Source organism: Microcaecilia unicolor, chromosome 5 (assembly GCF_901765095.1).
Source record: "Microcaecilia unicolor chromosome 5, aMicUni1.1, whole genome shotgun sequence".
Taxonomy (NCBI): Eukaryota; Metazoa; Chordata; class Amphibia; order Gymnophiona; family Siphonopidae; genus Microcaecilia; species Microcaecilia unicolor.
The window spans coordinates 307,158,308-307,184,499 of NC_044035.1; the positions used below are offsets into that span (position 1 = coordinate 307,158,308).

Sequence of the window (26,192 nt, forward strand, 5' to 3'; positions counted from 1 at the left end):
TTGTGTTTAGCATGCACTATATTATAAAGAAAAAAAAAACAGACAGTAAGTCACATCCTACATTTAATTTAAAATGTTGGTTAAATCATTCTTGGAATATAACCATCTTTTCCATATCTGGGACAAATACAGAAAAAAGTGGTAACAAAATTTAAAAAAACAAAAAACAAATAACAGGATGAACACAAAACCCTGGAAGACAAGAAAATTATAATGAAGCACTAGGAAACATGCAAGTTCTGGAAACCTACATGAAGAAATGGTTACAACACTTTATATGATTTGTTTTCAACCTGCTGATCCTTAGTTTAATGGAATGTCATCTTTTTTATGCGTTTAAAAGGTTACACTATTGCTTATTTAACCCTTCCACGCCACTCATGACCTTATACATTTTTAGCATATCCCCTCTCAGTCCTATCTTCTCCAGGCTGAAGAGCCCTAGGACCCTGTTTACTAAGCCGTGCTAGCGCTTTTAGTGCACGCTAACGATAGAGGCACCCATAGAAATATATGCACACGCTAATTTAGCGCGCTCTAAAAACGTTAGCACACCTTAGTAAACAGGGCCCTTAATCTATTCAGCATTTCCTCATAAGAAAATTGCTCTGCCCCCATCATTTTTATTACTCTTCTGTGAACTTTTTCTAGTTCCTCTATCTTTAAGTTAGGTCATTAAAATGCACATAGTATTCAAGGTGCAGATGCACTAGAGACCTATACAGAGGCATAATATCCTCAGTTTTGCTCTCCATCCCTATTAAAAACAATTGTAGCGATTTGCATCCTTTCAGAAATCTCCCAGAGGATTTACTGCAAAGACTGAAGAACACAGTGGAATTTTTACTTAAGAAATTAAATAACAAATAAGTCAACTAGAGCACTTAAATTCAAAATTCCATGGCTATGTGCCAATACAGTAAAAACCTAAAATAATAAATGCTATTGGATTTATGAAATAATGTTGAAGTATTAGCACTTGCTAAGTCACAGGCAGCTTCTGATAGCTTTAAAAGAATAATTCAAACCAGGGGCGTATCTGGACTCTGGCAGTAGGGGGGGCCAGAGGGAGGGGGCACATTTAGCCCCCCCCCTCCCACCATTGCCAGAGCCCCCCTGCCACCAATGACTCCCCCCCCGCCATTGCCAGAGCCCCCCCGCCACCAATGACTCTCTCCACCTCCTCTCCCGCCGCCAACCCTCCCCCACTGACGTTGTTTACCTTTGCTGGCGGGGACCCCAACCCCTGCCAGCCAAGGTCCGCTTCCACCTGTTTTTAAAAATAATTCTTCAGCTGGCGGGGGACCCCAACCCCCGCCAGCCGCCGAGGTCTTCAAAGTTCTTGTTCGTCGTCCTCCTCCGTGGCCATGCTGTACGCTGCTGATTCGGAGTCTGTCTGACGTCGCACCACGTTGTACGCGTGTACAACGTGGTGCGAGTCCAGGGGCATATCTGAAAGTCGGCGGTAGCGGGGGCCAAAGCCAGAGTGAGGGGGCACCTTATATCCCCCCCTCCCCCCGCCGCCGCCGCCATTTCCGCCCCCCCTCCCCCCCCCCCGCCATCGTGGGTACCTTTGCTGGTGGGGGACCCCAACCCCCACCAGCCGAGGTCCGCTTCCTCCTGCCGCTGCGAGGTTTTTTAAGTTCTTCATCGGGATTCGTCCTCCGTCACTCTGTGCTGCTGTTCAAAGAAGCTGCTAGCTGAATGCAGTTTCGGACTGAGTCTGATGTCGCTGCTGCACGTTGTACGTGCAGGACGTCAGACTCATGTACAACGTGCAGCAGCGACGTCAGACTCAGTCCGAAACTGCATTCAGCTAGCAGCTTCTTTGAATAGCAGCACAGAGTGACGGAGGACGAATCCCGATGAAGAACTTAAAAAAACCTCGCAGCGGCAGGAGGAAGCGGACCTCGGCTGGTGGGGGTTGGGGTCCCCCGCCAGCAAATGTACCCACGGCGGCAGTAGGGGGGTCCAGGGCGAAATCTGCGGGGGCCCAGGCCCCTGTGGCCCCACGCAGATACGCCCCTGATTCAAACACTCTGGGGATAAAATTGACCAGTTTCTTGTCGTCTTACAGAATATACCTCTTTAGAAACCTTTCCTTTTAAATATGTAAACTACTAAATCATGTATATTATATACAGTGGGGGAAATAAGTATTTGATCCCTTGCTGATTTTGTAAGTTTGCCCACTGACAAAGACATGAGCAGCCCATAATTGAAGGGTAGGTTATTGGTAACAGTGAGAGATAGCACATCACAAATTAAATCCGGAAAATCACATTGTGGAAAGTATATGAATTTATTTGCATTCTGCAGAGGGAAATAAGTATTTGATCCCCCACCAACCAGTAAGAGATCTGGCCCCTACAGACCAGGTAGATGCTCCAAATCAACTCGTTACCTGCATGACAGACAGCTGTCGGCAATGGTCACCTGTATGAAAGACACCTGTCCACAGACTCAGTGAATCAGTCAGACTCTAACCTCTACAAAATGGCCAAGAGCAAGGAGCTGTCTAAGGATGTCAGGGACAAGATCATACACCTGCACAAGGCTGGAATGGGCTACAAAACCATCAGTAAGACGCTGGGCGAGAAGGAGACAACTGTTGGTGCCATAGTAAGAAAATGGAAGAAGTACAAAATGACTGTCAATCGACAAAGATCTGGGGCTCCACGCAAAATCTCACCTCGTGGGGTATCCTTGATCATGAGGAAGGTTAGAAATCAGCCTACAACTACAAGGGGGGAACTTGTCAATGATCTCAAGGCAGCTGGGATCGCTGTCACCACGAAAACCATTGGTAACACATTACGACATAACGGATTGCAATCCTGCAGTGCCCGCAAGGTCCCCCTGCTCCGGAAGGCACATGTGACGGCCCGTCTGAAGTTTGCCAGTGAACACCTGGATGATGCCGAGAGTGATTGGGAGAAGGTGCTGTGGTCAGATGAGACAAAAATTGAGCTCTTTGGCATGAACTCAACTCGCCGTGTTTGGAGGAAGAGAAATGCTGCCTATGACCCAAAGAACACCGTCCCCACTGTCAAGCATGGAGGTGGAAATGTTATGTTTTGGGGGTGTTTCTCTGCTAAGGGCACAGGACTACTTCACCGCATCAATGGGAGAATGGATGGGGCCATGTACCGTACAATTCTGAGTGACAACCTCCTTCCCTCCGCCAGGGCCTTAAAAATGGGTCGTGGCTGGGTCTTCCAGCACGACAATGACCCAAAACATACAGCCAAGGCAACAAAGGAGTGGCTCAGGAAGAAGCACATTAGGGTCATGGAGTGGCCTAGCCAGTCACCAGACCTTAATCCCATTGAAAACTTATGGAGGGAGCTGAAGCTGCGAGTTGCCAAGCGACAGCCCAGAACTCTTAATGATTTAGAGATGATCTGCAAAGAGGAGTGGACCAAAATTCCTCCTGACATGTGTGCAAACCTCATCATCAACTACAGAAGACGTCTGACCGCTGTGCTTGCCAACAAGGGTTTTGCCACCAAGTATTAGGTCTTGTTTGCCAGAGGGATTAAATACTTATTTCCCTCTGCAGAATGCAAATAAATTCATATACTTTCCACAATGTGATTTTCCGGATTTAATTTGTGATGTGCTATCTCTCACTGTTACCAATAACCTACCCTTCAATTATGGGCTGCTCATGTCTTTGTCAGTGGGCAAACTTACAAAATCAGCAAGGGATCAAATACTTATTTCCCCCACTGTAGTAGTGTGTACTATATAATATACATGACTTAGTAGTTTACATATTTAAAAGGAAAGCTTTAAAAGAATGACAGAAAATGCAAGTGACAAAAGTCATATCCATCCTAAGTTAATCTTTATGTCAAGTAGATATTCAAACAGCTACGATTTGAAAAGCTAATATTTATTAATGAAAACTTGATAAAACACTTATACAGACTTTATACTTGTGGCTAACATACCTCTAGAGCTCTATATCATAGAGATACAGATGATTCTCAGTAAGATGTTTATATGCTGGTCATCGTCAGGCAACCCAAGTTCCATAGGGTATTACAGATATAGATAAAATATCCTCAAGAATGTGGGTTCTCGGTAGATGACCAGCAGGGTGCTCATGCACAAATCAGCGCAGGTATACATCCTACTGAGAATGGTCCCTGCAGCCCCTGAGCCACTCAACTGATAAGCACTGAGCTGGTGGGTTAAGATAAGCACCAGAGTCTAGCACTAGAATGGGCTGAAAGAAGGCCCCACATGCTCAAATGACAAAGGGCCACAGGGCCCAACAGGGAATGTTATACAAGGTGACAGCATTAAAGAACCGTTACAACTTCTTAGAATGGCTTTGTTGCAAATTGCATGAGTTGTAAAATGAAAGCAGTTTTTTTTTTGTTACATTTGTACCCCGCGCTTTCCCACTCATGGCAGGCTCAATGCGGCTTACATATTCAGGGCCGGTCTTAGCAAGTGCGGGGCCCTATGCAGACCAATTTGGTGGGGCCCCATCCTAGCCCCGCCCACCCTAGCCCTGCCCCAGCCTGGCTCCGCCCCCACCCTGGCCCCACCCCATTGATTAGATTATTCCATTTTTAGAAAATGTTTTTAATTATGACATTTCAAATAAAGACAAATGACGCTAAACTTGTACAAAAAAACTGATTGAAATAATAAGCAAAATGCACTAATTCCAAGGACAAGATGAGCTACAACCTTATGCGTGGCATGGAAAGCCAACTTTAATTACACCGGGCTCTAAAACACCAGTGCACAACCTAGTGAAAAAAAAACAAAAATGGCTGCAAACTATACGCTAGCAGAATACTGCACCTTCCTTGATCACATTTGAAAAACACATGAAGGCAAAATACTGAACTGGAAAGTAACCTCAAGAAGTCAGAATCAGCATGCAGCAATACTACAAAAATTGAAACTTACATGAAAAATATCACAGATGCACATTTCCAAAAACTGACATATTCCAATTAATAAATCCTGAATAAAATAGTTTTTTCTACCTTTGTTGTCTGGTGACTTTGTTTTTCTGATCATGCTGGCTCAGTATCTGATTGTGCTGCTATCTGTCCTCTTAACTCCGTTTCCAGGGCTTCCTTTCCATTTATTTCTTTACTTTCTGCCTTTCTTCTTCATTTCTTGCCCTACATCCGTAAGTAAAAGCTGGGTCCTCTGCAGACTTGACTGCCAGTGGATCCAGCTTCTGCCTATTTTCTATATCCATGTGCACTTTTTCTCCTCTCTTCCTTTTCCCTCACCTCATCTCCTTCCTCACTCTTCCCTTGCCTCCATCCATGTCCAGCATTTCTTCTCTCTCCTCCATCCACCCATGTCCAGCGACCCTCCTGTCCCCCCTGCCATCCATCTATGTCCAGCAACCCCCCCGTCCGCTCTGCCCTCCCCTGCCATCCACCCATGTCCAGAACCCCCCCTCCCATGCCATCCACCCATGTCCAGTGACCCTCCTGTCCTCCCTGCCATCCCCCTATGTGCAGAAACCCCCCATCCCCTTTGCCCTCCCCTGCCATCCACCTATGTGCAGAACCCCCCTCCCATGCCATCCACCCATGTCCAGTGACCCTCCTGTCCTCCCTGCCCTCCCCTGCCATCCACCTATGTGCAGAAACCCCCCTTCCCCTGCCATCCACCCATGTCCAGCGACCCTCCTGTCCCCCCTACCATCCACCTATGTGCAGAAACCCCCCCATCCCCTTTGCCCTCCCCTGCCATCCACCTATGTCCAGAAACCCTCCTGTCCTCACTGCCATCCTGTCCAGAAACCCCCCTCCCCTGCCACCATGTCCAGCGACCCTCCTGTCCCCCCTGCCCTCTCCTGCCATCCACCTATGTGCAGAAACCCCCCCCCGTCCCCTTTGCCCTCCCATGCCATCCACCTGTCCAGAAACCCCCCTCCCCTGCCATCCACCTATGTCCAGCGACCCTCCTGTCCCCTCTGCCCTCCCCTGCCATCCACCTATGTCCAGAAACCCTCCTGTCCTCCCTGCCTGCCCCTGCCATCCTGTCCAGAAACCCCCCTCTCCTGCCACCATGTCCAGTGACCCTCCTATTCCCCCTGCCCTCTCCTGCCATCCTCTTCTTCCCCCCAACCAAGGAAGGTTAACTTTTCTTTTAAATTTACCCTCAATCGCCGCCGGGAATCCAGCACAGCAGCGTCAGTGAAAACGCTCCTCCCCTCCCGAGTTCCCCCGACGTCTGTAGCAGAACAGAAGCTCTTCCTGATTCGTTCATTCTCATTGTCCCGCCCCCGAGGGGCTACAGACGTCGGGGGGACTCGGGAGGGGAGGAGCGTTTTCACTGACGCTCGCTGCTGTGCTGGATTCCGGCGACGGAGGGTAAATTTAAAAGAAAAATTATCATTCCCCTTGGTTGGGGGGAGAAGAAGAGGGCGGGCAGGGTGGCGGTAAGCATGGCGCGGCGGCGCCGTGCCATGCTTACCTGGCTTGTTGTTTACGTCGGTGCCCTGGGAAGAGGCTGACTGAGGCTTGCCGCGCGGGGCCCTATGCGGCCGCCTCGGCCTAAGACCGGCCCTGTACATATTATATACAGGTACTTATTTGTACCTGGGGCAATGGAGGGTTAAGTGACTATGCCTGAAGTGGGAATTGAACTCAGTTCCTCAGGACCAAAGTCCACCACCCTAACCACTAGGCCACTCCTCCACAGTGGCTGAAATCCTAGAAATCCACCCTCAAACCCTGCACCTGCCATTCACCATGACCCTGAAGAAATCATCACCTCTGCTCTGACTGCCTCAGGTACTCATTTAGGTCATAGGGTAAGGCTTCAACCTGCCAGCCTATTATAAAGGTGCCATATAAATGCCATCATAAATACTGGCACAGCTGCTAATGCCCACATCCAATCTGTTTTCCCCGCCCCCTTTTTAAATTCCATTTATAGAAAAATAGACAGGAAGTTTTCTTGTGGCAGATATACAATGAACTCAGTAGTTTTGCATATTAAATGATGTAAATTATATGTAAATCTATCCAAACATGCCACCACATTCCAAACCACGCACACACTTTGCCGAATAGGTTTCTAACTAGTCTCAGAATTTAGTCTGAGCTGTGCAGAAAACCCAGGATCCTTAACACAGATTATTTTTAAAGAATGTTCAGTTTGTGAATCATTGCCTTATCAAAGTAGTAACAGGTCGATTACAAAGCAACAAACTTTAATCCACAATTAATATTTTGTAAAGTATATTTACATTCACTCAGCTACACATGCAACAACCGTTCTTAGCCTTAAGCAAGGACAGGGAATATTTACCTTGGCAATCTGGTCAAATTTACCGAAGAGTTCATTCAGCATCACCACGAGCTCTTTTGGAGAGCAGTCACTGGCCAGGCGAGTGAATCCTACAATGTCTGCATACAGGATGCTGTGAAAAGCAAAAACTGGCAAGTTAATGCTCTGCTCAGGCTGCAGCACAGTGGCACAAGAGATTTAGAGGTCCTTTTACAAAGGTGCAGTAAAACATTGCCTGCAGTAGTGTGGGCGCATGTTCTGGACGCGCGCTGGTCCATTTCTTTATTGCGTCTGGGAAAAAGGGTTTTTTTTTTTTTTTAAATGGGTGTGTGGCAAAATTAAAACTAGCGTGTGCCTATTTATGGCCTGAGCCCTTATTACCACCCACTGACATAGCAGTAAGGGCTCATGCACTACCTGCGTGGTAACCATGCAGAATGCACCAACTGCTGATTACCGCTAGGAATGCCCCCCTCCCCGTGGTATGCCAAACTCGGAATTACTGCCAGGCGCATGCGCTAGCCCGGCTATAGTGCCGATTTGCACGCACTTCCCGTGCATTAGCCACCCCCCCCCCCCCCCCCGGAACCTTTGTAAAAGGGCCCTTCAAATTTGAGTTTCCAGTCCAATGGGGCTGGCAGGGGGCTGGCTGTACAGAGGCAGAACCACTGTAACAGTCCTTCAATGCTGAGAGCAGGGCTCGGAGAGAAAAAACTCTCTTGGCACATAAGGCCATGTGTTGCCCTGTTAAGTAGATTGGGATGGGATGGGATGGGGGAGAGGAGGGGGTCAATATAAAGTCAAAAACCCAGGGAATTTTTTATTTTAAGTAATCCTGTATTCAAAATAAATCAAAATATTGGAGTTTCTGTAAACATTTGTCATAGTGAGAAATGTAAAACATATATAGCATGGAAATCCTACAGATCAACTGACTCAAAAACCCACATGGTCCAAGAAACCCCAGAAAATCAAACTGATTTCAGTCAAGGAATATATATGAGCAAAAAAGGGGCACACTCATTAAGCTATTTTAAAATGGTCTGCTACTATTTCCCACAGAATTCAGTAAACTACAGCCGCTTTTGAGTGTTCCTAGCCACAAGAAGGCAAATTGGAGTGGAGTCGACCTGAATTCCTTAAAGGAGCAGTTAGCCCCAAGTGAAGATTCCCTGCCACCCCCCCCCCCCCCCTTAAAAAAAATTATCACTCCTCTGGCCACCATCTCCACACTGGTGATCTCCCTTTCCCTTTCAATAGATGCAATGATAGCCCTTTTCCAGCATAAAGCCATGCTCCCATTCATTATAGAAACAAGCTCTTCTGCCTACCCCCCCCCCCAAAAAAAAAATGCTTCATATATCTTATGCCTTCAACAGCTGGATTTAAGCTATTGACACCCAAAGGCAGAACCATGGAGTGGTTTCTCCCCTAGAAGTCAGTCACAGACCATAGTCCTAAAGCCAATGGGAGTCAGGCTTTGTTTTAGTTTAGGTATTTGGTGTATTCAAAATTTGGCCCCCTTAACAGTCATCTACAGTATGTTGTCGAAATCTGGGCCTGCGAACAGTTCAAAAATCAGTTCTCTGAACACCACAATGTTCCAGAGTGCAGCCTGGTTATAACAACTGCTCTGTGAAAAAGTCTCATAACAGGAAAAAGCACTGTCTAATGAAGCCAGCTCCTGAAACAATTATCCTAAAGTCAACTGCACTGTGCACTAAACCCAAACCTACACAGAAAGAGTTTTGGCTAAAAATGTGACCCCTGATGCAGCTGCCTCACAATCAGATAATCTTTCTAGTTGACATTTCCAGAGACCCGCTTTGAAGAACTCCAATATGTTGACTCAATGGTATTCAAATACCCATACAAGCAGGTCAGGATCAGCCCTTTGACGAGCCCTAGGCAAGCAAACATTTTAGTGCGAAATCCTGTCCACACAGCCATGCAAACACGGGATCTTTCATAGAAGGCTCTCCCTGAGGGACAGAATATTCTGTTGGGCCTCCCAGTAATTCTGGACTGCTGTTCACTCCAAAAATTCTCAGGACATGGCAGTTATGATTCCAATTCCAGATTTGTTCACTTGCCAAAAACATAGGCAACTTACAGAAGGATCAGGGTCTCACAGAGTACTGGAAGCATTAAATAACCCCTCATAGTACCTCCTGGGCTTGTACTGTCCCTGGGGCATTAGAATTCACAATTTCAGATGTCTCATCTAATATATAGTGGAATTAGAAAAGGTGCAGAGAAGGGCGACAAAGATGATACAGGGGATGAGACGACTCCCCTATGAGGAAAGGCTGAGGAGGCTGGGGCTCTTCAGCTTGGAGAAAAGGCGGCTGAGGAGAGATATGATAGAGGTCTACAAGATAATGAGTGGAATGGAAAGGGTCGATGTGGAGCGTCTGTTTATGCTTTCCAAAAATACTAGGACAAGGAGGCATGCGATGAAGCTGCAGTGTAGTAAATTTAGAACGAATCGGAGGAAATCTTTCTTCACTCAACGCATAGTTAGACTCTGGAATTCATTGCCGAAAAAGTGGTCAAGGCGGTTGACTTAGCAGAATTTTAAAAAGGGTTGGACAGCTTCCTGAAGGAAAAGGCCATAGAATGTTATTAAATGGACTTGGGAAAAATCCACTATTTCTGGGATGGGCGGGACAAATTGTTTGTTCTTTTGGCCGCTGTCGGAGACAGGGTGCTGGGCTCGATGGACCTTTGGTCTGTCCCAGCATGGCGATGCTTATATATATTTAGCCTCCCATCTACCAGAAGAAACATGAAACGTTTCATTACCAACTGCATCCCTAATGCAGGGGGCATAATATACTGATTTAGTTCTTATTGCACCAAATTACTCCATTAATTCCTTTGTGAGAATACAAATGCCATATTGTTGGTTTTCCTCTCTTCACATTGGACCCCCCCCCCCCCCCCAAACGCACACACATGCTTTAATATAAATACATTTCAAGACTCCCACAAACAATAGCCCATGTGGTTCTTAAGAACATAAGAATAGCCATAGACTAATGGCCACTGTAGCCCAGTAACCTGTTTCCAACACTGGCCAATCCAGCTCACAAGTACCTGTACCTGGCAAAAACTCAAAATAGTAGCAACATTCCATGCTACCAATCCCAGAGCAAGCAGTGGCTTCCCCATGTATATCTCAATAGCAGACTATGGACTTTTCATCCAGGAATTTGTCCAAACTTTTTTAAAACCCAAATACGCTAACCGCTGTTACCACATCCTATGGCAACAGGTTCTAGAGATTAACTGATCATTGAATGAAAAAATATTTCCTCTTGTTTTAAAAGTATTTCTATGTAACTTCATTGAGTATCCCCTAGCCTTTGTACTTTTTTAAAGAGTTTTAAAAAAATCGATTCACTTCTACTTGTTCTACATCACTTAGGATTTTGTAGACCTCAATTGTATTCCCCCTCAGTGGTCTCTTTTCCAAGCTGAAGAGCTATAACCTCTTGAGCTTTTCGACAATTAAACTCATATCATGCTACAATATAAGAAGAGTTACATCCAGGGGTGTGCTGGTAAATTTTTAACAACAGGCTCTTTCTTCGGACGTAGCCAGCTCTGCAGTTGGAAGGGCCAGGGGTGGCCAGGGGGGGAGCAACACTGGCCTCTCTCTCCTCCCTCCTTTCGTGCGGGCACACTAGGCATACCTTTGCTGGCAGCCAATAAATGGACTGCCACCACTCCCAACGTCTTGCTCTGAGCAGCAGGCTGAAACTTCTCACACATGCTGGAGAAGTCCCAGCCTGCTGCTCAGAGCTGGAAACAAGGAGTGGGGAGCAGCAGCAGTCTATTTAGTTGGCTGGCAGGGCTCAGCATCCCCACCAGCAAACTAAAAGAGAATTCAGCAGGGGGCCCAAGCCCACATTTGGGGAGCCAGTTGTTAAAGTAGCTATGGAGGGCCCCACTTTAACAATCGGCTCCCAAAATTCTTAAAAACTTAACAACCGGCTCTTGCGAGCCTGTGAGAGCCTGCTCCATTTTAAGAAATGATCATTTAAACCTATCCCCTGCTTTTTGTCCAAGAACCAATTCCTAACCCACAACAGAACATTGTCTCCTATCCAATGACTCTTTCATTAGGAACTTTATCAAATACTTTCTGAAAATCTATTTTACACTATGGGGCTCATTTTCAAAGCACTTAGCCTTACAAAGTTCCATAGGTTACTATGAGGGGCATTTTCGATATGGCATCTAAGTCCAACTTTGGACGTTTTGCTAAAAACATCCAAAATTTGAGTGAGAAATATAGCAATTTTAAAAACCAGCAAAACATCTAATTTTTTTTTCGAAACACGTCTATTTTTTTTCTAAACTGGCTATTTGCTAGATAATTTTGTGCTCTGTGTATATCTTTTTTGTCCATTATTGAAAAAAAAAACAAAGTTAAAAATGTACATCAAGCCAATGGGATGTAGGAGCCAGAATTCTTAGTAGACTGGTCCCCCAGACATCCCAGGAGAACAATGGGGCACCCTAGGAGGCACTGCTATGAACTTCTTATACATGCTCCCACATCCACATCTCACTATTGCTCCCTTATCTTGTCTGCTGAGCCCCCCAAAACCCACTACCCCATTAAAATAGCACTTATAGGTGAAGGGGGCACCTATATGGGTATAGTAGGGTTGGGTGAGTTTTGTAGGGATCACAGTTTCAACCACAGGTGTAATAGGTAGGGGGAAGTATGGGCTAGAGCCACCTGTCTGCAGTAAATTGTACCCACCACTAGATTACTCCAGGGACCTGCATGCTGCACTAATGGACCTGAGTATTACATCTGAGGATGGCATAGAGGCTGGTAAGTAATCTTTTTAATCACATTTTTTGGGAGGTGGGTGGGACGGGGTCAGTGACCACTGGGGGAGTAAAGGGAGGTCATCCCTAATTTCCTCCAGCGGTCATCCGGTCATTTAGGGCACCTTTTTTGTGTCTTATTCTTTATAAAAACAGGTCTAGCTCAAAACGTCTTAGTTTTAGTCCAGGGTGTTTTGTTTTCTTCCAAGTGTTAGGAACACCCAGATCCTGCCATTAACAATACCAATTTGAACGTTTTTGTGAGAAAACATCCAAATGCAGATTTATGCCACTTTTTGGACATTTTTTCCCTTTTGAAAATGAGACCCCAAGTAACTTTGTCCTGACTCAGTAAGTCTTCCAGGTTCACCAAGATACAGAAAGGGAATGCAAGGAAGAGATTGAAGGTTAACATAAGTACATAAGTAATGCCACACTGGGAAAAAAACAAAGGTCCATCGAGCCCAGCATCCTGTCCACGACAGCGGCCAGTCCAGGCCAAGGGCACCTGGCGAGCTTCCCAAACGTACAAACATTCTATACATGCATCTATACACGCGTCACCTAGATAGGATTTTAGATAGTGCTGGCGAGGAGTCGGCTGTCTTGCAAACTATACACTTCTCTAGGCATACCAGCAGCCATCTGAATCTAGCCAGTACATTGCTACCATCCTGAAATCATCAGATACCATCACACCTGGTTATGGCACATCAGCTCCTCACACACACCCCACCCCCATCATGTACTATAACTGCTCCTTCAGATTCCTGCATCCCAGATATGACTCATTTCTTGCACTGAGCGTTTAGCTCATGAGCATGTGACCACTCTTTCAAACTTTCTTAGACCGCTTCTCACTTTCCACTCACTCAGGCATCCACTCAGTTGAAGAGCTTAGTATTATCCAAACAAAAATATTCCTTTTCTTTCTAGACCCTCTATAATATTATCGACAACAATGTTGAACAGCACTGGCCCCAGGACAGATCCCTTGAGGTATTCCACTAACCACCACTCTATCCTCAGAGTAAATTCCATTTACCACCACCACCATCTGTTATTCATCAGTCAACTAGTTTTTAATCCAGTTACATCCAGCTAGGGACTCACTCCAAGGCTGCTCATTTTATGTGTCTGTATGGCTCTACGTATGTCTTGTAGTAATGAGATATCTCTATCTACCTATCTACACATACACAAATTATTATAAATTAGCTTCAAGTAATGATTTTCTATTCAGGCATAAAGAGCCCCTAAGCAGAAGATTAGAAAAAGCCTCACATTAATTTGCCTTTGGCCACAGAAAATTAAGTGATCTCAGGGAAAGAACTACAGTTTTAGGGAGAAGGCAGCTAAGGCCAAAGACCAAAAGAACTGGATTCTTCTAAAAATTGCTCACTTTTTAAAATTTGTCAATAAAGACAAAAAAAACTATAAAAAATCATGTGACAGGATGTCTTACATGGCTGTTAGCAAGAGGTCACAGACAGCAAGAGTTCTGTTCCAATAGAGCTGATGCATGAGAAATATAATCTTTCAGGTAATTACATCTGTTTGTGTGTATCTGGTAAACCGATTGATTATTTTCAACCAAAGAGAAGGAAAAGAATAAGCATTTATTTCTAAACAAAGGCCTGATTCATGGTAAGTTTCCTCCTCCTGCATGGCTGTCATAGCTTCTCCTCAAACAGGAATTTCCACACATACCTAACATTCTGATGCCGCTTCACGTATAAACTATGAAAATTCTTATCGGGCAACTGCCGATTATCATTGCTTTCCTTGAGTCGCTCTATGATAGCTAGCTTCATTTCCATGGAGATATATGCTGGCAGTACTGAGAGCAGCAAGTTTTCCTAGAGAGAGAGAGATTGATTAAGTAGGCATATTCAGTCTGCATGCCAAGTGCAACAAGACATGTGAATGTTATACCATTTCACAACTAGTGATACACTAATAGCTACACCACTGCTTATTGTTTCTGTATTTTGCACACATATACTACTACTACTACAAATCATTTCTATAGCGCTACCAGTCGTACGCAGCACTTCGCAATTGAACATGAAGAGAAGACAGTCCCTGTTCAAAAGAGCTTACAATCTAAATCAGGACAGAAGGCATCAGGGACAGTCGCAGTGGAAAGTGACAGATTGAAGATATGACAGATGAAAGGGGTGACAGCAGGAGAGACAGTGTTGAGTAGATGAGTGGGGATAGGGTCGGTGGGGCAGGTGGTTAGTTTTGAGGATGACAGAAGAAGTAAAGTTTCTTCTTCAGTGATTTCGGAAAAGGAAGAAAAGGAGGCAGGGGTAAGAGGGTTGAGAGAGTGGACTAAGGGAAGAGGGAGTGGAGGAGAGCTGATTACGAATTCAAGTTTAATCTTGTGAACCTTATTGTGAAAGTAATCAGCCAAAGTCTGGGGAGAAAGTGAAGGGGGAGTTGGAGGAGAAGGCACTTTGAGGAGAGAGTTTAGCGTGGCAAAGAGAAGTCGAGGGTTAGAACCAATAGAGTTAGTCAATTGGATATAATAATCCTGTTTGGCAAGTTGGAGAGCAGATTGGAAGGAGGTCAGCAAGAATTTGAAGTGTAAGAAGTCAGCATGGGCACGAGATTTAAGCCAAAGGCGTTCAGCAGAGCAGGCACAAGAGCGTAGATAGTGGATAGTAGGGGTCAGCCAAGGCTGGGGTTTGGTACGTTTTACAGGACGAGACACAGGAGGAGCAAAAGTGTCCAGAGTAGATGACAGAATAGTATTATAGGAAGAGACAGCCTCATTGACAGATTTGGTTGATGTAGCAATACAGAAAAGATTAGAGATACTGGAGGACAGGGTAGAAGGGTTAATAGCCAGTAGATTCCTAAACGTGTTGGTTAGAATAGGACGGGACTGAGGAGGCGGGTGTCTAAGTGTGAAAGTTAGAAAATGATGGTCAGATAGGGGAAGAGTTGAGGCAAGGAAATTGGAGGGAGAGCAGTTGGAGAAGAATACAAGATCAAGACAGTGGCCATTCTGGTGAGTAGGGGCGGTGGAGCACAGTTGAAGATTGAAGGAGGATGTTAAGGCAAGAAATTGAGAAGTATAAGAGTTAGAGGGGTCATTAACATGAAAGTTAAAATCCCCAAGAATGAGGGAAGGAGATGAAGGTTCAAGAAAGAAGGAGAGGCAGGCATCAAAGTCAGAGAGAAAGGAAGAGGGGGATTTAGCAGGGGGTCGATAAATGACTGCTACCCGGAGAGATAGAGGAGCAAATAGATGGATCGAGTGGACTTCGAAGGAAGAAAAACAGTGAGACTGAGGTGGAAGAATGGGTTGAAATTTACAGGAGGGGGAGAGTAGTAACCCGACACCAACTCCGCGGCCAACTGAGCGAGGAGTGTGGGAGAATAGATAACCTCCATGACATAGGGCCGCAACTGAAGCAGAGTCTTCAGGGCAAATCCAGGTTTCAGTTAGGGCAAGCAGATGAAGGGTATGAGAGATAGAGAGATCATGGATGTAGGAGAGTTTGTTGCAGACAGAGCAGACGTTCCATAGAGCACAAGAGAAGGGCAGAGAAGAAGGGAGGTGGAGAGGAATAGAAATAAGATTGGAGGTATCACGGTAAGGCCTGCACGAATAGGATGAGGGCTAATGTGGGGGACCAGGATTGGGATTAATGTCATCAGCGGAGAGCAGGAGAATGAGTAGGAGAGTACGGAGGAGAGTAGGAGAGGTATGACGACAGCAACGAAGGCGAGATGTATTCAGGTAAAAAGGCGAGGGGTGAATGGAAGGAAGGAAGTGTTGAAGTTTGAGAGCTGTGAAGAAGGGATGGAAAAAAGAGATGGTGAGGAGAGGGATAGAGAGGTGATGAATACAGGGGGAAGACAATGTGTTCCTACGGTGGGAAGTGGTTTCATAAGGAGAAACAGATTAGGAAGGGATAGTGCCAAGAAGAGCAGATGTACAGGAGCCATAAGAATAGCAGATTATGGAACAGAAATGCTCAGAATAAGATGAAGGGGGTGGAGGTTCAGATAGGCTCAAAGCGACAAGTTTTGAGACATATATGTCAAGATATAGCACCGAAGGGAAATGACAAACAAGAATATATATAACCGTCTCTTGGAAAAGGAGACTAAAGTAGTGGATCCAAAATGACTGATTCTTCATGTCATGGGTCCGTAAGCAGTCTGCAAAAGTTACATGTTTGAATTTCTATAACTTTTTAATTTCTTCACATAAAAGGATATAGTTTGGACTGTTGTATCACAAATTGTTCTCTAACAGAATTCATTAAAAACTCGTTTTTTGTTTCTGGTGACTTTAGTCACCTTTTCCCAGAGACGGTCACATATAACAATTATTTCAGCAACATACAAATAATCAACAAGACCACAATCTTTGACGGCCATGGATGGTGTAGCTCCCCAAACATTGTGGATGTTGATGCTGAATTGGTCCCCCTCTCCCACTGCCAATAAGACTTTCTCATTCTTTACACCTCACCCTCCCCCCCCCACCCCCAAAAAAAGCAGGCAAACACCACCAATGACAGGATCTTGTGAAATCAAACCATAGACTAATTCATTAAAAAAAAACCAAAACATACCAAGAAAAGGCATCACAGAACAATGAGAATAAATTGCAGTATTTCAATTGTGTGCTTGAAAAAGGTCTCAGCTCCCAGCTTTGTGGGCAGGCTTACAGTAATAGGATGGCATCAGTAGTCTGCCAAGAACAATAGCTGTCAAGACTGGAGACTCATCCATCTCACTTTATGCCCAGTGTTCACAGCTACTATTGCAAACATGCCCAGGAACCCTGGATTTATGGTCTCATAAGTAATCGCATTCAGTTTTTAGGGATCAGGCCAGTAACCACCACTGCTATTTTGCAGACCATGTCAGTAGCTTACTTGCATCAGGCTGTTCACTTAGCTGAGACCCTGTCAATGAATGCAAATACACAGAGCTACCTAGAAGCTTTATGATTGTAGAAACCAGTATATAAAATCAATTGATAAATAGCAAAGGAAAGTTTATTCCCCTGAGATCTGATCTCATATTTGGAAGACATTTTTGCTCCAGTTTTTTATTTTAAAGACTGTATGCAATGGATTTCTGTTGGTTGATTAGAGGTAAAAGCTGAAAGAAGCACTGCTTTTAGATAAGGCTCTAGCTTGTTTATATTTGATGCCTCCCTTGAGTTTGATAGTGTCTTGTGTAAGCCACAAGCCAAAGTAAGAAAGAGAAACACCACTCAGGAGATTCACTACAGGAGAAGGTATTGTGGAGAAGAGATTCCCATTGGATAGTCTGTAGGGAAAGAGATTTTCATTGGAGAAAGTCTATGTGGAAAAGGATCTCAGAAGAGGGAATGGTAAACTACCACATTACCAAAACCCTTATCCACACTCTTCTCTCGCTTGGACTACTGTAACTTGCTTCTCACAGGTCTCCCACTGAGCCATCTCTTTCCCCTTGAACCTGCTCAAATTCTGCTGCACGACTTATATTCTGCCAGTGTTGCTATGCTCATATTAGCCCTCTCCTCATCACTTCATTGGCTCCATATCCATTTCCACATACGATTCAAATTCCTCTTATTGACTTACAAGTGCATTCACTCTACAGCTCCTCAGTACCTCTACACTCTTATCTCTCCCTACACTCCTACCTGGAACTGTGTTATCTGTACCCTTCTCCTCCACTGCCAACTCCAGACTCTGTTCCTTTTATCTTGCTGCACCATACGCTTGGAATAGACTTCCTAAATCAGTACGTCAACCTTCAGCTCCAGCTGTCTTCAAATCTAGGCTAAAAGCCCACCTGCTGTTGGTTTGCTTGTGTGTTTCTCCAGAGATTTGTCTCCTGTTGTTTCTTTCTCTATATCACCACCAAAATTCATCCCTTCCTTTCTGAACACACTGCCAAAACCCATATCCACACTCTTATCACCTCACACTAATATTACTGCAACTTGCTTTTCACAGATCTCCGACTAAATCTCTCTCTCCCTTCAATCCATTCAAAATTCTGCCAGTGTTGCTACACTCACATTATTCCTCCTTTTCTGCATACAGTTCAAACGCCTCTTATTGACTTACAAGTGCATTTACTCTGCAACTCCTCAGTACCTCTCCATTCTTCTCTCTCCCTACACTACTCCCCGGAACTCCATTCATCGGGTAAATCTTTCTTATTGGTATCCTTCTCCTCCACTGTCAACTCCAGACTCCATTCCTTTTATCTTACTGCACCATATGCCGGGAACAGACTTTGAGTCATATGTCAAGCTCCATCTCTAGCTGTTTTTAAATCTAGGCTATCAATAGAAATCAAACAAAATAAAACATGGAAAAGAAAATAAGATGATACCTTTTTTATTGGACATAACTTAATACATTTCTTGATTAGCTTTCGAAGGTTGCCCTTCTTCGTCTGATCGGAAATGACGAAGAAGAGCAACCTTCGAAAGCTAATCAAGAAATGTATTAAGTTATGTCCAATAAAAAAGGTATCATCTTATTTTCTTTTTCATGTTTTATTTTGTTTGATTTCTATTGATAACCTTAAGAGTGGACTAACACGGCTACCACACTCCTCTACAAATCTAGGCTAAAAGCCCACCTTTTTGAGGCTGCTTTTAACTCCTAACTCCTATTCACTTGTTCAGTATCCATGTCTGTTTTATCATTCCCACCTTAAGTAATTCACTTATCCCTTATTTGTCCTGTTTGTCTGTCTTGATTAGATTGTAAGCTCAATCTCTGATATGTTCAGTATACAGCACTGCGTATATTTATAGCACTATAGAAATGACAGTAGTAGTAGTAGTTCTTACCTGCTAATTTTCTTTCCTCGAGGCCCTCCAGTCCAGTCCAGACATGGGGTTTGTGCTGTCCTGCCAACAGGTGGAGACTGAAAAACACTATGCTGTGATGACATCACTTGAGAATCCTGTGAGCCCCCTGGCCAGTCAGTCAGTGAAAAAAAACTGTTTAAACTGAAAATTACCTAAGAACTAAGAAACTCTTCAACAGACAAGAACAATTCCAAATATATAGAAAATAGCCAAACAAAAAAAACTGAATTGAAACTCTTTAGAATGTCACAGGGTTGGGTTCTGGACTGTCTGGAGGGACTCTAGGAAAGAAAATTAACAGGATAGAATTCACCCTTCCATATCATCCCACCAGACCAGTCCAGATGCTTGGGACATACCAAAGCAGTAATTAGTGAGGGTGGGACAGCAGAATCCCCAGTTCTAAAACTTTGACCCCCAACAGATGCATCTCTGAGCCTGAAGAACCAATCTATGACAACATTTATTTATTTAGATTTTGCTCACACCTTTTTCAGTAGTAGCTCAAGGTGAGTTACATTCAAGTACACTGGCTATTTCTCTGTCCCAGGAGGGCTCACAATCTAAGTTTGTACCTGAGGCAATGGAGGGTTAAGTGACTTGCCCAAGATCACAAGGAGTAGCAGTGGGATTTGAACCGGCCACCTCTGGATTGCAAGACTGGTGCTCTAACCACTAGGTCATTCCTCCACATCCTACAAGGAAGCCTAAGTCATTGCTTTTCAAATGTCATAAGGCAGAATTTAAAAAAGTGCTCTGCCCAAGGAGCAGACTGATCCCTTGTACATTAAGTTTTCAAAACTTCTGGCACTGGAGAACCATGATGTTAACAAAACTATGTAAGCCACTTTGAGCCTGCAATTAGGTGGGAAAAAGGTGGGATACAAATGCAATAAATAATGAAAGATATATGCTGAAGTCATAGCTTCCTTAATCCATCTAGCCATTGTATTTTTTTGATGCTGCTTGTCGTTTATGAATTCCTCCAAAGAGAATAGCCTTTTAGATTTTCTTATTGCCCCCATTTTTCACAGATATGCCTTTAAGATACAACCAGCATCCAATCTGTGAAGGGTTGTAGGATTGTCTGATTTTTATCATCCTGGAAAAATGGTAGAGACCGATTCAGATGAAAAGGTAACACTACTTTGGGAAGAAAAGAAGGTACTGGTCCGAAAACTCTTTTCCCTAGCAAAAATTAAGGGTTCCTTTTACCAGATGTGATTCTTGATTCTAGGATGACAGAGGGTTAAGTTAATGCTTTGGTAAAAAAAAAAAAGAAAAAAAAGAAAGAAAATCCAGGTAACAATAATTGAGGGCTGTTTGAAAGATGTCAGGAAGTATTTTTTCACGGAGAGGGTGGTGGATGCTTGGAATACCCTCCCGCGGGAGGTGGTGGAGATGAAAACGGTAACGAAATTCAAACATGCGTGGGATATGCATAAAGAAATCCTGTGCAGAAGGAATGGATCCTCAGAAGCTTAGCCGAAATTGGGTGGCGGAGCAGGTGGGGGGAAGAGGGGTTGGTGGTTGGGAGGCGAGAATAGTGGAGGGCAGACTTGTACGGTCTGTGCCCTGAATAAGGCAGGTACAAATCAAGGTAAGGTTTACACATATGTTTGTCTTGTTGGGCAGACTGGATGGACCGTGCAGGTCTTTTTTCTGCCATCATCTACAGACTGTGGTAAAAAGAACCATAGGTAGTGCTGAGGCCCCCTTTTACCGCAGCAGGTAAGAGACTTTTTTTTTAAAAGGGAATTGGCCCTGCGTTAAGTGAACCACTTAAAGGGAAATGGCCCTGCTATAAGTGAACCACTTGCTGCATGGCCATTCCTGGGGGGAGCCCTTACCACCACCCATTTAGGAGGCAGTAAGGGCTCTCTCGAACTACCCTAGCAATAATTGGGCAGTGCTGATTACTGCCAGGTAAGCCCCGACTTACTTGCATTTTCTACTGCCCGATTTGCCATGCACCAATGCAGCGGTAGCCCTATCATCCTTAGTAAAAGGGCCCCTAAGAAAGGCTCCCAGCAAGACATTATCTGCAATTCTGAAATCCTCCTAGCAGAATAGCTATTAGAAATACAGTTTTAAAAGAACATATTTTAAAGAATCAGAATCAAGATGCTCAAAAGAAACAAACTAAGGCCAGCAAGACAATTTAAATCCCAAGGAGGAACCAGCAGCTGACAAGCCAGATTAAGAAGATTAACACCATGGAAAAATGTACTAAATCCTGGTGAGAGGTCAAACGTCTTCCCTCCACAAAGCCTGTAAAACATAATAAAGCTGTCAGCTGTAGCCTAAAGCAAGCCAACACCAAACCCTTATCTAAACCAGCTTGCAAAACATCATTTCTGGAATTGAAGACTGAAAGGGAGAAACATGCTTTTGCCGACACCAATCTTCAAAAATTCTCAAAATTCTCCCATAAGCCAAAGTAGTAGACCATTTCCAAGAACATTAACAGTGGAAATGACTTTACTCGAATATCCTCTCTTAACCCATGCCCTCTCAAGAGCTAAGCCATAAGACAAAATGGAGACACATCCTGCATGATTTGACCTTGCACTAGACACTGTGCTATGTTCACCAGAGAAAGGGGGTTCTGCACTGAAAAACGCATCAAGTCCCTGTACCCAGTGCCGAAAAGGTGCAAATACTCAAATGACAGGCCATCCTTCAGGGGTGAGGTGATCACTGAGAGACCTGACCCACAATGGTAGGTCCCCTACAACCAGCCACATGAAGTATGAAAAGGCAGAGCCGGTGTTGAGTCTGGGCTATTTCACTAATACTTGGGGACCATGGGTCAATTTTAGCAGCCAATTTGTAAAGGTGCTGATACTCAGTACCCCCCAGTACTCCCTGAAAAAAAAGCCCTGCCTGTACCATGGTCTTCCCGGCCAATCCAGAGTTATTAAGACCACTAGATCCATGTGTCTCTATCTATCCTTTAAATGTCTCTGCCCATCAGTGGCCATGGCAGAAACACAGAGAAGTCTTGAGTGAGGCCAAGGCTGAACTAGAGCATCTATTCGGCTGAAAAATGCAGGAACTTTTGCTTTCAACCAGGGGCGTAGCCTGACCTCGGCAGGAGAGGGGTCCAGAGCCCAACGTGTGGGGGGGAGCACATTTTAGCCCGCCTCCCCGAGCCGCTGCTGCCCCTCCCCCCCCGCCACCACCGCAGGGTACCTTTGCTGGCGGGGGTCGCCAACTCCCGCCAGCCTAAGCCTTCTTCAGCACCGGTCTCCAGCACACCACGTTCACTGATCTGTGCTGCTTTCTTGAGTCCTGAACGTTCCTTTGCTCAGTTTCACTTAAAGGAACGTGCAGGCGCACCGCATTCACTGATGTCAGGGGGAAGAAAGCACAGATCAGCGAACGGCGCGCCTGCATGTTCCTTTAGGTGAAACTGAGCATGATCAGTTTCATTTAAAGGTACGTGCAGGACGTCAGGACTCAAGAGGCAGCACAGATCAGCAAACGCCCTGGTGGGGGTTGGGGACCCCCACCAGCAAAACCAGGGGCCGGACTAAATCTGTGGGGGCCCATGCTCCTGTGGCCCCACCTAGCTATGTCCCTGCTTTCAACACTTCTGTGAATATCTGAGATCCCACTGTATGGCAAAAAAGAAAGCGAACAAATTTAGAAATGCCTGCTTAACATTGTGAGCCTCAAACAGAATTGGTGAGAGAAGCTTATAGGAATGTGCAAGTAAGCTTCTTTTACATCTAAAGTAGTAAAATAATTCTCCTTGTTGCACTGGTACAATCACTGATTTTAAAGTTTCCATTCAAAAACATTGATCTTTGAGAAACCTGTTGATAGATCTGATATCTAGAATTGGGTGAAAAGAACCTGCCTTCTTTGGAACTGGAACCATTTTTAACTGGAGTAATCAGTGCAAGTTCTTCCTGACTGCTGCCACCTTTAAGTGAGAATGACAGGAAAGTTCCAGCAATGCCTCAGGAGAGGCCAAAGAAGCTCCAGAAAATATCTTTCAATACCCAAAGTTCTGTAGTTATTTGGTCCCACCTCCAGTAAAAAGGCTTTAATCATTCTCCCATCACAAATATCAGAGCAAGCCTGCAAAACTTCAATATGAAATCTTGGAGGAGCCTGTTGTCAGCAATCGTACCCCATTTGTTCCATTTTTCCATCCTCTGATTCCTGGAGGGGAGGGGGAAGTTCTCAGAGGTCAGAAGCTGGTTTAATATTATGTCAAGCTGGTTTCATATTAATATAAGTATGTCCAGCAATAATTTTGACTTCCTACCAAAAAACCTCATTCTGCTCTACGATTACCTTGAAAGGAATGACCTCTAAAAGGAAAGCAATTACACTGAACAACACTAATTCTTCTCAGTCTATATCTTCTAGAATCTCTAAAACATCCTTTCTAGCAAAACCTCTAGTACAAAATTTGGGGCAATCTTCAAGAAATCTAGGAATCTTATAGACTCAGTAAGGCTTTTAACTAGCTTCTCTAGACCTTCACCAAAAAAATAAACTTCCTTTACGGGTAATTTACTGAGGCAAGCCAAGCCCGTTCCAGAATCCGGTTCCAGCCAAGCCTGCTTGAGAAACCTGAATCCTGTTTGAGAATCCTGAATCCTGTTCCAGCCAAGCCTGTCTGAGAATCCTCACGCCTGTATCAGCCAAGCCTGTTTGAGAATCCTGAAGCCTGTTCCAGCCAAGCCTGTTTGAGAATCCTGAATCCTGTTTGAGAATCCTGAATCCTGTTCCAGCCAAGCCTGTTTAAGAATCCTGAAGCCTATTCCAGCCAAGCCTGTTTGAGAATCCTGAATCCTGTTCCTGCCTTGTTTATTGTCTTGCTTCTGTTATTCCTGTTGCCTAGCTCCTACCCTGTCTTGCCTGTCTAGGTGTGCTTTGTCTTCTCTCTTTCAGTGTAGTCCTGTCTGGATCCAGTCCTTGCCTTGTATTTGTCTTGCTCTTTTCTGGACCCAGTTTTAATCTACTTCCGTGTTTTGCCTTGTCTTGCATTTCTGGGTCCCAGTCCCAGTTTTAATCCAGTTCTGAGTCGTGCCTTGTCCTGTCTGGGTTCCAGTTCTGGCCCTTTGCCTTCTTTTCCTTGCCTCGTCTGGATCCGGTTCTTGTGTTGTCCATTGTGTTTGGTTACCTCTGTCCTGCCTTGTTGAGTCTGTTTATCCTAGTCCAGTCTGTTCTGATTCCCGCCTGTGCCATCCCTGGTGATTTGTCTGCCAAAGCTTCAGCTTTGGTCCAAGGGCTCACCATTCCTGACTGTTGAGACAATCAGAAACAGCACACTGGACTAATGCAGACAGGGCTTTGTGCTAAGGGCAGCTAGTGCAGTGTACATGTCTGAGCAAAAAAAAAAAAAAAACAACTATTGGCACACATCTGCACATCTTTCACTCCCCTTCGCCCCCCATGGCCCTCCCAACTTACATCAGAGGAGGTGAGACATAGTAAAAAGAGGTCAAAAAGGCAACTTTCTTTTTTCATCAGGTAGGACGCAACAGAGGGAAGGATCTGGGCAACATGTCTTTAGCACTGCTGGCCATTTTGGAGGACTGCTGGGTGTGGGGCCTGGGGGAAAGAGAGAGATATGCTGGACCATGGAAGTGACAAAGAGATACCAAACCCTCTTTGGGGTGGGGGAAGGCAGAAAGATGGAGATGTTGGCCCTGAAGAAAGCCAGAGGAAAGGAAGAAAGATGGAAACATGTTGGCCCAGGGAGGAGGGGGTAATGCAGTGCGGTCAGGTATGGTGCAGGAGGAAGGGAAGAGTGAGGAGATAATAGATAACTAATTTGTAATCTCTGTGCCTTAACTCTTTAAAAGGAAACTGGAATCAATATTTTGTGATAATCTTGCAATTACAAAATTTTAAATCAATAATAATCAAGCAATTAAAAATTTTAATCAATATGCAAGCCTATTCAATATGTATACCTGGAATAAAGGTATGAGAGGGGAGATATGATATAAATGGTATAAATGCATAGGAGACAGGCCTCTTAATTGAAAGGAACATTTAGTTGCAGGTAGAAAGCAATTCTTTCTGCTTTAAATTCCTTAATCTTACTCAGGGGAAAACAGACAGACAGACATACATAGATAGATAAATGTATTTATTTAAGTATTTATATACTGCCTACTAGATTATTATACTTACTTGTTGCCTCTTTTCAATCTCTAGCTTCATTCGGATTCTGATGCACTTTAAAGTATATTTAAACAAGTCTCTGGAAGCATCCAGCATTTGGTGCTTAAGGAATGCACCCACTAAGTTACCACAAAGAAAAACAACAGCATTGGCAAGTAGCTGAAAGAAAAAGAAGAAATGATGCAATGGTTTTTCCACAGTAAGGGGAAAATATTTTCCTCTGTAGGGCTGGAAGTACAGATGCTATAAGTTTCATATTTGTGAAGTTGACAGACTTTCATTCCACTGCCTTACAGACTGAAGGTACAACACTAAACCTGGAAAAGCACATTTTAATGTTTTTTGGGTTTGGTAAGTTCAGACAGAAGTCAAGAAGAAAACATAACATGACACAAAAATCTTCTGCTACTCAAATCACTTACCAATAAGGGACTGGGACAGGGAGGGAAAGATCATCATTTCAGTTTAGCCAGCTCAAAAATAGTTACCTCTCCTGCAGGCATAGCATGCTACTTTAGTGTTATACAAGAGAAAACCTGCTTTCCAAATACGGAGAAATTACGTCTTACCTGATAATTTTCTTTCCTGTAGTCCTACCAGACCAGTCCAGACAAATGGGTAATCGTGTTTGCCCACCAGCAGGTGGAGACAGAAACAGAAAGTAGTTCTGTGTGATTTGCCCTTTTAGGGCCCTGCACAGCTACTGAATGTTCAGTATAACATCTAGCCAAGCCATGGTGCTCACAGCCATACTATTGGGTAACCGAAAAAAGGAAAGTGTGAACTCATTCTCAGCCAGGATATTGATGAAAACTTTAGGCAAATCCTGAAAGGAGGGGCACAATCAGCCAGTATGTGACTGAAGAACGCAGGCATACCTTCTAATGATAAGCAGATGCCTGAATCTCTGGGTGATTGCTGAAGCTCTCACATTGTGCTGCTTTGAACGAGGGAGGTCCCCAACATAGCTTGCCGCCCTGCGGAAGTGAAAGTCGAAAGTGAAAGCATGGAGACTCTTGAAAATATTTCTTCACTCAACAACTCTGGAATTCAT

General features: G+C 44.4%; 1 protein-coding gene across 4 annotated transcripts in view; it reads right to left on the bottom strand.

Annotated features, from left to right (window-relative positions):
• ADCY7 (adenylate cyclase 7) overlaps positions 1–26,192 on the bottom strand; it is a 257,435-nt gene that overhangs the window by 77,094 nt on the left and 154,149 nt on the right. For all 4 annotated transcript variants that reach the window (XM_030204352.1, XM_030204350.1, XM_030204353.1 and 1 more), the window contains 3 exons: positions 25,148–25,297; positions 13,843–13,991; positions 7,306–7,417 (listed from right to left, as the gene is read on the bottom strand). In XM_030204352.1, coding sequence (XP_030060212.1) covers positions 7,306–7,417; positions 13,843–13,991; positions 25,148–25,297 — 411 coding nt within the window. The remainder of the gene's footprint in view (positions 1–7,305; positions 7,418–13,842; positions 13,992–25,147; positions 25,298–26,192) is intronic.